The sequence below is a fragment of the Sminthopsis crassicaudata genome, chromosome 3 (genome assembly GCF_048593235.1).
Source record: "Sminthopsis crassicaudata isolate SCR6 chromosome 3, ASM4859323v1, whole genome shotgun sequence".
NCBI lineage: Eukaryota > Metazoa > Chordata > Mammalia > Dasyuromorphia > Dasyuridae > Sminthopsis > Sminthopsis crassicaudata.
Window position 1 is genome coordinate 638,532,540 of NC_133619.1, and position 14,688 is coordinate 638,547,227.

The 14,688-nt window shown below is 45.8% G+C and overlaps 1 protein-coding gene across 2 annotated transcripts in view; it reads left to right on the plus strand.

Moving 5' to 3' along the window:
* The first annotated feature begins 1,133 nt into the window (after positions 1 to 1,133).
* The window catches only part of HNRNPUL1 (heterogeneous nuclear ribonucleoprotein U like 1), a 43,878-nt gene continuing 30,323 nt past the window's right edge, over positions 1,134 to 14,688 (plus strand). The window contains exon 1 of one of the 2 annotated variants that reach the window (XM_074306893.1): positions 1,134 to 1,412. In XM_074306893.1, coding sequence (XP_074162994.1) covers positions 1,373 to 1,412 — 40 coding nt within the window. In that variant the 5' untranslated portion in view covers positions 1,134 to 1,372. The remainder of the gene's footprint in view (positions 1,413 to 14,688) is intronic. The other variant, XM_074306891.1, reaches the window with a different exon arrangement.

Consider the following 14,688-nt stretch of genomic DNA (forward strand, 5'->3'; position numbering starts at 1 on the left):
GACAGAGAGAGAAAAAGGAGGAGGAGGAGGAGGAGGAGGAGGAGGAGGAGGAGGAGGAGGAGGAGGAGGAGGAGGAGGAGGAGGAGGAGGAGGAGGAGAAGGAGGAGGAGGAGGAGAGGAGGAGGAGGAGGAGGAGGAGGAGGAGGAGGAGGAGGAGGAGGAGGAGGAGGAGGAGGAGGAGGAGGAGAGGAGGAGGAGAAGGAGGAGGAGGAGAAGAGGAGAAGGAGGGAGAAGGAGAAGGAGGAGAAGGAGAAGAAGAGAAGAAGAAGAAGAAGAAGAAGAAGAAGAAGAAGAAGAAGAAGAAGAAGAAGAAGAAGAAGAAGAAGAAGAAGAAGAAGAAGAAGAAGAAGAAGAAGAAGAAGAAGAAGAAGAAGAAGAAGAAGAAGAAGAAGAAGAAGAAGAAGAAGAAGAAGAAGAAGAAGAAGAAGAAGAAGAAGAAGAAGAAGAAGAAGAAGAAGAAGAAGAAGAAGAAGAAGAAGAAGAAGAAGAAGAAGAAGAAGAAGAACAGTGACAGAAGGAGGGAATGAGAGAAAGAGGGAGAAATAGAGGGAGAGAGAGAAAAACAGAGGAAAGACAGAGAGACAGAGCCTCGGGAAAGAGAGAAGGGGGGACCAGAAAGAGGAAAGGAAGGAGAGAACAAAAATCAGACGGGGAGAAGGAAGGAAGATGCCGAGGCAGAGGGAGGAAGGGGAGAACGCGGGAGTCAGACCGAAGGGGGCAAAGACGAGGGAGGCGGAGGGCAGGGAGGGAGAGAAACAAAGGACGGCTCTGAGCCGGGGACACCCGCGCCGAGCCCGGGGGAGGCGCGTCCGGAGCGGCGGCCCTGGCTGGGAGGGTCCCGCGCACGGACACGGCGCGGGGGGCGTCCTCTGCGCCAGCCGGGGACGGAGCCCGAGTCCCCGAGGTTCCGGGACGAGCGGGCGCGGCCCCCAGGCGCTCGCGGCCCGCGCCCGGCGGATGCTCTCCCGGCGGCGCTCGGACGCGGCCCGCGCCGACGCGGTCCTGGAGGCGGCCGCAGCGGGGGCACAGATTGCCGGCGCCCGGATGCCCTCTGGTGGCAGGTCCCGGCGGCGGGGGGGCAGCTGCCGAGCGCGGGGACACGCACCGAGCCGGCTGGCTCGGCGCCCGCGTCCGAGCGGATGCGGCCGGTCTTTGTCTCGGAGGCTCCGGTGCGGGATTCGCGTCCGAGGCGGCCTGGGGAGCCTGTGGTAGCGCGCGCCCGCCCGGCGCCGGAGAGCCCGGCTCATCACCGCCGAGCCGGGCCGGGGCCGACAGCGGAGGCGGGACGGCCGCGAGTTCGAATCCCCGCTCCGACACTTCTCAGCCACCGCTGCTCCTCCTTTCCTTTCGCTCTCGCTTTCTTCCTTCGTAAATGCGGGAGGTCGTTCCTCCGCCCCTTCCCTACGCCCGCGGTAAGGAAAGCCTCCGGCCGCTAACGGAGGGAATGGGGCCCCTGGGGATTGCTCTGGGTGCGCGTTCCTGCGTCCGAGCGGTTCCTGCCGCGTCCTGCGGGGATCCACGCGGGGAGGGGCGCGGGGGTGCTGTGGTGCGAGTCAGCGGGGGCATCTCGTGGCTGCGAGCCGTCTCTGTGTGACGAGCCAACATGGTGCCCCTGGCCGGCCAGTGTGACCGTCCGCCGGCTTCAGGAGCCGCTGCGGCCCGCGAGCCTCCGTTCGAGAGGGGAGAAACACTGCACGCAGGTGAATACATGGAGAATACACTGTACCTACAAAGTAAGCTGGGGCACAATGACAATCTAGGCCAAATTTTGCCGTCTCATACAAAGGGCAGAGGAGGGAGGGAGAGAACTTGGAATTTTGGAAATTTTACCATGAATGTTACCGATTGTTACGTGTATTTGCGAGAAATGCATGTAATTTTAAAAATAGAGGCAACCAGGTGACACGGTGGTGACAGGGTGGTGACACGGTGGTGACACGGTGGTGACTGACACGGTGGTGACACGGTGGTGACTGACACGGTGGTGACTGACACGGTGGTGACACGGTGGTGACACGGTGGTGACAGGGTGGTGACACGGTGGATAGAGTGCGGGCCTTGGAGCCAGGAAGCCCTGAATTCAAAACATAGCTTAGGGGCCGCTAGGGGGCGCAGTGGATAGAGCACCAGCCCTGAAGTCAGGAGGACCCGAGTTCAAATTTGGTCTCAGACACTTAACGCTTCCTAGCTGTGTGACCCTGGGCAAGTCACGTAACCCCAGCCTCAGGGAAAAAAAAAAGAAAGAAAGAAAAACAGCTTAAACACTTAGTGGCTTGGTGACTCTGGTAAGACCCTCTGACTGACTCAGGTTATGCATCTGTAAAATGGAAATAAAAGCAGTTGCATGCCCAGGGTGGTTGTGAGGCTCACATGAGATCCTATTTGCAAGATCTTCTGCAAACCCGAAGCATGTTTAAAGTCTAGGTCTTATTATTAGTAAGTTTTCATCGACATCCTTTATTTATTGTTACATCACTGTAATTTCCTCCAGGGTTTCTCCTTCCCCTCCCACAGCCATCCCCACTTAACAAAAAACAATTTTAAAAAGAAGCATCAGCATAACTGATCAATACAAAGACATTTGGGATGTCCAAGATTTGTGCGCTTCCCGGCTCTGCAAAGGGGTGGGATGGATGAGGAGTCTTCTTTTAAGCTGTTTGCTCTTTTTACAAAGTCATTTCAGAAGGATTGGGGGAAATAAGTACTGGAGAGAATCAAAAAAAAAAAAAAAATACTTCCTGCAGGTGGTACCTGAGCTGAACGTGGAAGGAAGCAAAGGATTCCAAGAAGTGGAGGGAAGGAAGGAAGGTATTCCAGGAATGGAGACAGCATGTGCAAAGATGCGTAGGCAGGAGATGGAATGTTCTGCACAGAGGACACCAAGCAGGACAATTTGCCTGAAATAATAGAATTCATGGAAGGGAAGCAATAGATTGACTGGAGCTACACACGGTGTAAAGGCCTTTAAATGCCAGACAGAAAAAGCTGCATGTTCTAGTCTAGGGGCCCTAGGTAGTCACAAAAGATTATTGAGCAGGAAAGTAAAATGACTTATTTGTTCAACTGTGAGAAGGAGGCAGTAGAGAGGAGGCAGCTATTATAAAAGCAGAAAAGCATAATAAATAAAATAATAAATAATAAAGATAAAGGTCTACTTCAGGGCAGTGATTGTGAGTGGAGAGAAGCAGGGAAAGGAAGAGGAATACGCATTCACGTAGTGTTTCCTGTGTACTAGGCGCGATGATCAGCAATTTCTACAAATAGGATTTCCTCTAATTACCTATGCATAGGTACTGTCAAAAAATTATTATAATTATAAAATTAAAAATAATAATAATAATAATAAAGGATTTCCTCTGATCCTTACAACAACCCTGGGAGGTAGGGCTGTTATTATCCACACCAGTGCTCCTCAAACTTTTTAAAAAGGGGCCGTTCTCTGTCCCTCAGACTGTGGGAGGCCGGACTATAGTAAAAACAAAAGCTCCCACTCTGTCTCCGCCCCTCAGCCCATTTGCCACAACCAGCAGGCCACATAAATGTCCTCAGCGGGCCCACAGGCCGTAGTTTGAGAACTCCTGATCCACACTTTCCAGGGAACAGAGAGAGATTAAGTGACTTGCATATACACATGATCATACATCTAGTACATGCTTAATTCTGGATTTGAACTCAGATCTTCCTCCCACCCACCCCAGTGCTCTATCCACTGCACCATCTAGCTGCAAATAGACTTGGTTACTAAATGGATGTGAAGAATAAAGTTTTTTGTTTTTCTTTTTTAACAGAAGCAGCATTTTTTTAATTAATTTTATAATTATAACATTTTTTTACAATATTATCCCTTGTACTCCCTTCTGTCCTGAATTTTCCCCTACTTCCCTCCACCCCCTCCCCTAGATGGCACGCGTTCCCATACATATTAAATATGTTACAGTATATCCTAGGTACTATATCTATGTGCAGAACCGAATTTTGTTGTTGTTGTTGCAAAGGAAGAATTGGATTCGGAAGCTAAAAATAACCTGGGGAAAAAACAAAAAAAAATGCTAACAGTTTACATTCATTTCCCAGTGTTCCTTTTCTGGGTGTAGCTGATTCTGTCCATCATTGATCAATTGGAATTGGATTAGCTCTTCTCTATGTTGAAGAAATCCACTTCCATCAGCATACATCCTCGTACAGTATCATTGTTGAAGTGTATAATGACCTTCTGGTTCTGCTCGTTTCACTCAGCATCAGTTGATGTAAGTCTCTCCAAGCCTCTCTGTATTCCTCCTGCTGGTCATTTCTTATAGAACAATAATATTCCATAACATTCATATACCATAATTTACCCAACCATTCTCCAATTGATGGACATCCATTCATCTTCCAGCTTCTAGCCACTATGAAAAGGGCTGCGACAAACATTTTGGCACATACAGGTCCCTTTCCCTTCTTTAGTATTTCCTTGGGATATAAGTCCAGTAGTAGTATGGCTGGGTCAAAGAGTATGCACAGTTTGATAACTTTTTGAGCATAATTCCAGATTGCTCTCCAGAATGGTTGAATTCTTTCACAACTCCACCAACAATGCATCAGTGTCCCAGTTTTCCCACAGCCCCTCCAACATTAATCGTTATTTGTTCCTGTCATCTTAGCCAATCTGACAGGTGTGTAATGATACCTCAGAGTTGTCTTAATTTGCATTTCTCTGATCAATAATGATTTGGAACACTCTTTCATATGGGTGGAAATAGTTTCAATTTCATCATCTGAAAATTGCCTGTTCATATCCTTTGACCATTTATCAATTGGAGAATGGCTTAATTTCTTATCAATTAAAGTCAATTCTCTGTATATTTTGGAGATGAGGTCTTTATCAGAACCTTTAACTGTAAAAATGTTTTCCCAATTTGTTATTTCCCTTCTAATCTTGTTTGCATTGTTTTGTTTCTGCAAAAGCTTTTTAATTTGATGTAATCAAAATTTTCTATTTTGTGATCAATAATGATCTCTAGTTTTTGGAAACAAATTCCTTCCTCCTCCACAAGTCTGAGAGGTAAACTATCCTATGTTCCTCTAATTTATTTATGATCTCATTCTTTATGCCTAAATCTTGGACCTATTTTGATCTTATCTTAGTATGTGGTGTTAAATGTGGGTCCATGACTAGTTTCTGCCATACTAATTTCCAGTTTTCCCAGCAGTTTTTGTCAAATAATGAATTCTTATCCAAAAAGTTGGGATCTTTAGGTTTGTCAAACACTAGATTGCTATTTTTATTCACTATCTTGCCCTGTGAACCTAACCTATTCCACTGATCAACTAGTCTATTTCTTAGACAATACCAAATGATTTTGGTGACTATTGCTTTATAATATAGTTCTAAATCAGGTACAGCTAGACCACCTTCATTTGATTTTTTTTTTCATTACTTCCCTTGAAATTCTCGACCTTTTGTTCTTCCATATGAATTTTGTTGTTATTTTTTCTAGGTCATTAAAATAGTTTCTTGGGAGTCTGATTGGTATAGCACTAAATAGATAGATCAGTTTAGGGAGTATTGTCATCTTAATTATATTCGCTTGGCCTATCCAAGAGCACTCAATGTCTTTCCAATTATTTAAATCTGACTTTACTTTTGTGGCAAGTGTTTCGTAATTTTGCTCATATAATTCCTGACTTTCCTTTGGTAGACATATTCCCAAATATTTTATACTATCGACCGTTATTTTGAATGGAATTTCTCTTTGTATCTCTTGTTGTTGGATTGTGTTGGTAATATGTAAAAATGCTGAGGATTTATGTGGATTTATTTTGTATCCTGCAACTTTGCTAAAGTTCTGAATTATTTCTAATAGCTTTTTAGCAGAGTCTTTGGGGTTCTCTAAGTATACCATCATGTCATCTGCAAAGAGTGATAGTTTGATTTCCTCATTACCTATCCTAATTCCTGGAATCTCTTTCTCGGCTCTTATTGCTGAGGCTAGCATTTCTAGTACAATGTTGAATAGTAATGGTGATAGTGGGCAACCTTGTTTCACTCCTGATGTTACTGGGAAAGATTCCAGTTTATCACCATTACATGAAGAATAAAGTTGAGAGAAAAGTCAAGGTTGATGAAGTTCCAGACCTAGATGACTTAAAACAATGGTGGTATCCTCAGCAGAAATAGCAAAATTGGGAGGAAAGCCAGATTTGGGGAGAAAGGTAATGATTTCTGTTTGGAATATCTAAGGATATTGAAGTGTACGTGTTCAGTGGACAGTTGGTGATATGGAATTGGTATTTAGGTCTTTGATTTTTCTGCATAGAGATGATAATGAACTCATGGGAACTGAAGTCAACAAAAGAAAATAGAGAAAAGGGGAAACAGGATAAAACCCTTGGGAACAAGCAAGTTTAGGGGATGGAATATGGATGATTGTCATGCAAAGGGCATTGAGAAATAATCTGGAGGGAGCAGTGCCATGAAAACCCAAGGAGGAGAAAGTATGTAGGAGGAAAGGATGCTCTATGGTGTCAAATGGTACAGAGAAGGGAGGATGAGAAGACAACGAGTTAGGGACACATACTCAGAGGCAGACAAATATACAGATGCACATAGAGGCAGTTCTATACAGAAGGCAAGAACACACATATGTAAGACACATGGAGAAATAGGAACGTCCATACATATATACATGCATACATACACATAGGGAAGAGAAGCACAGGGAGCTCAGGAAGAGTGAGGAATAAGAAAAGACTACCAGATTGAGTCCTTTGAGCTGTCTCTGGTGATAGATCTAACTGCATCTTTGTTGCTCAGGATGTCGATGCTATGCATCTGAGTTGTACTTTTCCAGAAGAGATACATATTATGGGATGTTTGTGTAGCTGCATTGTATCTCTGAGGGAAGCGAAAATAGTCACATGTGACTGATGTGTGTGGCTGCCATTTTACAATTAGGAAGATTAAATGGTGATTTCTTGGTGTCTCCGAATGTCTCTAGGGACAACGTTGTGTGCTTAGGTTATAGCTCTGAGGAACAGGCCATCCCTTGATACTTGGCGACTTCTCATTTGAATTTTCAAAAGGATGCAAGATTGTTCTGCAGAACAATGGTTGCAAATATCAGGCATGTTACCTGATTTAATCAATGAATGGACAGATTAACAAGCATATATTAACTTTTCTGGGTACTGAGCACTCCTCTTTTCCCCATCTTAGCTTCTCAGCTCTGTACTGTCCTCCTCTCTTGAGTCCCTAGCATCTCTATCGTATCCCTGCCCTTGAGCCTTGCCAAGTCTCAGCCTTGAATCACACCCACACTCCTTCACTCCTACAAACATGCTAATAAATGAAGATGTAGAAAATCACACACTCCTTCTGGCTGGAACTACTACTTACTACATCATCTCGATTGGATCCATTACTGCCATATGTGTGTGTGTGTGTGTGTATACTATATTTCCTTAAACTCAATTTTCAACTCTGTGGTTCTTCCAAACCATTTCATCCCAACCCTCTCAGCTAAGAACCTTGTCTCCTATTTTGCAGAAAAAAATTAAAACCATTCACCATGAGCTCCCTCTTCCTCATCTTACTTCATCCAGATGTTTCATGCCTTTCTCCATCAGCCTGGTCTCACATAAAGACGTGGCTTTATTCCAAGGCAAACCTACCTTTCACTATTGATCCCATTCTATCCCGACTTCTCCAGAAGATGGCTTCCTCTATCAGCCCTAATCTCATTCATCACCAATCTTTTCCTGTCTACAAGTTCTCTTCTACAAACCCTTTATTTGATCTATCTGTCCCCACTTAGCTTTGGTCCCATATTTCTCTTCCCTCACCAGTAGGGATCTACCTTTCCTCTCCTGTTCCTCTCTTCTTAACTCTCTATAGCCTGACTTCTGACCTCATCATTCAACTAAATTTGTTCTTTCTAGAATTGCATTTGATTATCTCTCTGGAACTCTCTTAGCTCCTGACACTATCACTAGAGCCTCTTCTCTTTGATGCTCTGTTCTCTCCAGGTTTTTGTGACACTTAGTCTTTCCTGATTCTTTTTTTTTTTTAATATCCATCACTTTATGAATCATGTTGGGAGAGAAAAATCAGAGCAAAAGGGAAAAACCATGGGATAGATTAAAAAAAAAACACAGAAAAAATGAAGTGAACATAGCATGTGTTGATTTACACATTCAGTCTCCTTAAATCTTTTTCTGGATGCAGATGGTGTTTTCTGTCCAAAGTCTATTGGGATTGCTTTGGTTCACACTGAACCATTGAAAAGAATCAAGTCTTTCATGGCTGATGATTACACATTCTTGCTGTTATTGTGTACAATGTATTTCTGGTTCTGCTTGTTTTGCTCAGCATCAGTTCATGTAAATCTTTCCAGGCCTTTCTATAATCAGCTTGTTCATCACTTTTTTATAGAACAATAATATTCCATTACCTTCATATACCATAACTTGATCAGCCATTCCCCACTTGAGGGGCATCTTCTTATTTTCCAATTTTTTGCTATCACAAAAAGAGCTGCTACAAAAGTTTTTGCACATTGGGTCCTTTCCCCTTATGATTTCCTTGGGATACAGACCCAGTAATGGTACTGCTGGGTCAAAGGGGATACAGTTTTATAACCCTTTGGGCATAGTTCCAGATCACTGTCCAGAATGGTTGGATCATGTCTCTCCTGGTTCTTATACCTACCTTACTCCTCCTTTTCTGTCTCTTTTGATGAATCCTTACCCTATTACACCCGCTTACTGTGAGTTTTCACAAGGTTTTGTTTGGGCCCGCTTCTCTTTTTCTCTTTGATAATTTTGCTTAGTTCATCAGCTGCCGTGGTTCAATTGTCACCTCTGTGCCGATAATTCCCAGATCTGTTTTTTCGGCCCTAAACTCTCTTCTACATCTCCAACTGCCCGCCATCTCCAAATGGATGACCCATATGTAACGTGCTCTCCTGGCAGTTACAATTACTAGTCTGTCCTAGACCCACCAGAGCACCTTTGACCACTGTCCTTTGCAGTGTGAGCTCTACCCGGCTCGCCTCCTCTGAGGCCTTCTAAGGTCTCTGGCCACAATCTCTTGAATCTATAGCTTAATAACCGGTAGCGCACTCAAGAACAACCACGTGTAATCTTAAAAGCCTTTATTATACCTACTCACATAATGCCCTGACTGATGCCCTGACTTGTTGGTTCCCTGGTGAACACCTGGTCAGAAGACCCATGTGTTCACTACCAAAATCCTTACCTCTTTCGGCTACCCATCTTGGCTTGGCCACCCAGGCTAGGAGCCAGGGTGAACAGCAGGAGATTAAAGAGGGCGGTTGCTGCCTGCAGTGGGCTTATATAGGGCCTGTGAGGTCACACACACAGCCAATCAGCGAGAGAGTCACCCATTACGAAGCTATCTCAATATGGCCAGGATCCCGCCCAAGGGCAGTCCTAATACTTCTGGGCCTCAATCTTCCGATGCACTGTGTCCGCCCATTTAAAGGGCCCTTACACCCATAGATACCTTAAACTCAATATGTTGACTCTCCTGCCCTGCCTGTTGATCTCTGATGGGATAGGTCCATTCCACGCCCTGCTTGTAGTGCAGTGTGGTATGACATGGTGTGATGTTGTTCAGCATGGCTGTGATGTTGTATAATGATTATAATTCCAAAGACCAGCTTCTAAAACTGGTTTGCTACTCATCATGGGGGTCACGTAATTGAATATGGGAGTCACAAAATTATGATTTATTATCAGTAAATGTTTGATTCATATAACTGTTTTATATACCCGTATGCCCGGGGTCACGTTGAAAAATTTCTCAGGTGAAAAGGGAAAAGCTGAAGAAGCCCTGTTGCAAGCCATAGTTGTATTGCTTGGAATAATTGTGTGCGGTGGTGATGGTGATGATGGAACCTCCGCTAGGGTTATGGTGCCCTGTGAGAGCGAGAACGCTGTATTAAGCAGCCCAGTTGGAGTCTCATGAAGTGTGATTGTGGACCCACACGGCATGACTGTGGCTTAGGGTGACTTTGTGGCAGTCTTGTGGCCATTGTGTTGGCTGGTGTTCCGTGTCAAGGTAGAGTCCTGGTGCGGTGTAGCAAGGTTATAGCCCATGAGTAATGTTGTATGTCCCAGCTCTGGTTCTGGGTGAGTCGGTTGTGATTTGGGGGCTGCAGCCAGGTTAACACATGGCATAGTTACCGCCTCGTGGGAGGCGTTGGTGTGTTTGTGGCACGACGAGATGTGCTGATGGCCCTGAGCCATGCTGTGTGAGCCGTTTGTGGCAAGGCTGTTTGGGGGGGCAGAATCAAATGGCTGTTGCATGCCATGGTGGCGATGTGTGTCACTGCATGATGCTGCTGCAGTGTGTTAGAGTCACGGCAGCTTGATTGGATCCCAGTTACACTGTGTACATCATTAATGCCATGTTGTTATGTGTCCTGGCAGTAGGATAGCTTGGCGGTACAGTTGTGTAGTGTGTCATGATTGTGATGTTGTTGCACTTGTGGTGTTGGATGTCATGGTTGTGATGTTGTTATATCTCTATAGTAGTGTTATGCGTCACATTCATGATGCTATTGTGTCACAGTGGGGGTGTTAGGTGATGATTACACTTCAGGTTTTTTTGTTTGCCCTGGTTGTGATGTTGTGTTAATAGTTGTGTGTCATGGATAGGATGGTGGTGGGTTCACAGATGTGCTCTGTGACCCAGGCAGGATGCTGTTGTGATGGTGATGTGTGTCCTGGCTGTGATAGTGTGGGATTCACAATTGTATTGTGTGTTTTGACTGTGATATCGCAGTGTTCAAAGTTGTATTGTGTCCTGTGATGGTGTAGGATTCACACTTGTGTTGTGTGTTTTGACTGTGATAGTGTGAGGTTCACACTTGTGTTGTATCCTGCTGTGATGATGTGGGGTTCACAGTTGTGTTCTGTGTCCTGGCTGTGATAGTGTGACAACCACAGTTGTGTTGTGAGTCCTGGCTGTGATGATGTGACATTCACAGTTGTGTTGTGGGTCCTGGCTGTGACAGTGTGACATTCACCCTTGTGTTGTATGTCCTGGCTCTGACAGTGTGACATTCATGGCTGTGTTGTGTGTCCTGGCTTTGACAGTGTGACATTCACACTTGTGTTGTGTGTCCTGGCTGTGACGATGTGACATTCACACTTGTGTTGTGGGTTCTGGCTGTGACAGTGTGACATTCACACTTGTGTTGTGTGTCCTGGCTGTGACGATGTGACATTCACACTTGTGTTGTGGGTTCTGGCTGTGACAGTGTGACATTCACACTTGTGTTGTGTGTCCTGGCTGTGATACTATGATATTCATGGTTGTGTTTTGTGTCCTGGCTGTGATAGTGGGGGGGTTCCCAGTTGTGTTGTGTGTCCTGCCTGTGACAGTGTGACATTCACGGTTGTGTTGTGTGTCCTGGTTGTGACTGTGACACTCACGGTTGTGTTGTGTGTCCTGGTTGTGACTGTGACACTCACAGTTGTTTTGTGTTTCCTGGCTGTGACGATGTGACATTCACAGTTGTGTTGTGTATCCTGGCTGTGACAGTGTGGCATTCACACTTTTGTTGTGTGTCCTGGCTGTGACAGTGTGACATTCACACTTGTGTTCTGTGTCCTGGCTGTGATACTGTGACATTCACGGTTGTGTTTTGTGTCCTGGCTGGGATAGTGTGGGGTTCCCAGTTGTATTGTGTGTCCTGCCTGTGACAGTGTGACATTCACGGTTGTGTTGTGTGTCCTGGTTGTGACTGTGACACTCACAGTTGTGTTGTGTGTACTGGTTGTGACTGTGACACTCACAGTTGTTTTGTGTTTCCTGGATGTGACGATGTGACATTCACAGTTGTGTTGTGTGTCCCGGCTGTGATAGTGTGACATTCACACTTGTGTTGTGTGTCCTGGCTGTGATAGTGTGGGGATCCTAGTTGTGTTGTGTGTCCTGGCTGTGATGATGTGACATTCACACTTGTGTTGTGTGTCCTGGCTGTGACGATGTGTGGTTCCCAGTTGTGTTGTGGGTCCTGGCTTTGACAGTGTGACATTAACACTTGTATTGTATGTTCTGGCTATGACAATGTGACATTCACAGTTGTGTTGTGTGTCCTGGCTGTGATAATGTGTGGTTCCCAGTTGTGTTGTGGGTCCTGGCTTTGACAGTGTGACATTCATACTTGTGTTGTATGTCCTGGCTGTGACAGTGTGACATTCACGATTGTGTTATGGGTCCTGGCTTTGACAGTGTGACATTCACACTTTTGTTGTGGGTCCTGGTTGTGACAGTGTGACATTCATGGTTGTGTTGTAAGTCCTGGCTGTGACAATGTGACATTCACGGTTGTGTTGTGTGTCCTGGCTGTGATGATGTGACATTCACACTTGTGTTGTGTGTCCTGGCTGTGACAGTGTGACATTAACAACTGTGTTGTGGGTCCTGGGTTTGACGGTGTGACATTCACACTTGTGTTGTGTGTCCTGGCTGTGACAGTGTGACATTCACAGTTGTGTTGTGTGTCCTTGCTGTGACAGTGTGACATTCACGGCTGTGTTTTGGGTCCTGGCTTTGACAGTGTGACATTCACACTTGTGTTGTGTTACTTGGCTGTGACAGTGTGACATTCACAGTTGTGTTGTGTGTCCTTGCTGTGACAGTGTGACATTCACAGTTGTGTTGTGGGTACTAGCTTTGACAGTGTGACATTCACGGCTGGGTTGTGGGTCCTGGCTCTGACAGTGTGACATTAACGGCTGTGTTGTGAGTCCTTGCTTTGACAGTGTGACATTCACACTTGTGTTGTGGGTTCTGGTTGTGACAGTGTGACATTCACACTTTTGTTGTAGGTCCTGGCTGTGACAGTGTGATATTCACGGCTGCGTTGTGGGTCCTGGCTGTGATAGTGTGACAAGCACAGTTGTGTTGTTTGTCCTGGCTGTGACAGTGTGACATTCACAGTTATGTTGTGTGTCCTGGCTGTGACAGAGTGACATTCACACTTGTGTTGTGTGTCCTGGCTGTGATAGTGTGACATTCACAATGTGTTGTGGGTCCTGGCTGTGATGATGTGACGTTCACAGTTGTATTGTGGGTCCTGGCTGAGACAGTGTGGCATTCATGGCTGTGTTGTGGGTCCTGGCTTTGATAGTGTGGCATTCACACTTGTGTTGTGTGTCCTGGCTCTGACAGTGTGACATTAACGGCTGTGTTGTGGGTCCTGGCTTTGACAGTGTGACATTCACACTTGTGTTGGGTGTCCTGGCTGTGACAGTGTGACATTCACGGCTGTGTTGTGTGTCCTGGCTTTGACAGTGTGACATTCACACTTGTGTTGTGTGTCCTGGCTGTGACGATGTGACATTCACACTTGTGTTGTGGGTTCTGGCTGTGAACTGTGACATTCACACTTGTGTTGTGTGTCCTGGCTGTGATACTATGACATTCATGGTTGTGTTTTGTGTCCTGGCTGTGATAGTGGGGGGGTTCCCAGTTGTGTTGTGTGTCCTGCCTGTGACAGTGTGACATTCATGGTTGTGTTGTGTGTCCTGGTTGTGACTGTGACACTCACCGTTGTGTTGTGTGTCCTGGTTGTGACTGTGACACTCACAGTTGTTTTGTGTTTCCTGGCTGTGACGATGTGACATTCACAGTTGTGTTGTGTATCCTGACTGTGACAGTGTTGCATTCACGGCTGGGTGTGGGTACTGGCTGTGACAGTGTGACATTCACACTTGTGTTGTGTGTCCTGGCTGTGATACTATGACATTCATGGTTGTGTTTTGTGTCCTGGCTGGGATAGTGTGGGGTTCCCAGTTGTATTGTGTGTCCTGCCTGTGACAGTGTGACATTCACGATTGTGTTGTGTGTCCTGGTTGTGACTGTGACACTCACAGTTGTTTTGTGTTTCCTGGATGTGACGATGTGACATTCACAGTTGTGTTGTGTATCCTGACTGTGACAGTGTGGCATTCACGGCTGGGTTGTGGGTACTGGCTGTGACAGTGTGACATTCATGGTTGTGTTTTGTATCCTGGCTGGGATAGTGTGGGGTTCCCAGTTGTATTGTGTGTCCTGCCTGTGACAGTGTGACATTCACAGTTGTGTTGTGTGTCCTGGCTATGATGATGTGACATTCACACTTGTGTTGTGTGTCCTGGCTGTGATGATGTGACATTCACACTTGTGTTGTGTGTCCTGGCTGTGACAGTGTGACATTCACGGTTGTGTTGTGTGTCCTGGCTGTGATGATGTGACATTCACACTTGTGTTGTGTGTCCTGGCTATGATGATGTGACATTCACAGTTGTGTTGTGTGTCCTGGCTGTGATAGTGTGACATTCACACTTGTGTTGTGTGTCCTGGCTGTGATAGTGTGGGGATCCTAGTTGTGTTGTGGGTCCTGGCTTTGACAGTGTGACATTCACAGTTGTGTTGTGAGTCCTGGCTGTGATAATGTGTGGTTCCCAGTTGTGTTGTGGGTCCTGGCTTTGACAGTGTGACATTCTCACTTGTGTTGTATGTCCTGGCTGTGACAGTGTGACATTCACGGTTGTGTTGTGTGTCCTGGCTGTGATGATGTGACATTCACACTTGTGTTGGGTGTCCTGGCTGTGACAGTGTGACATTCACGGTTGTGTTGTGTATCCTGGCTGTGATGATGTGACATTCACACTTGTGTTGTGTGTCCTGGC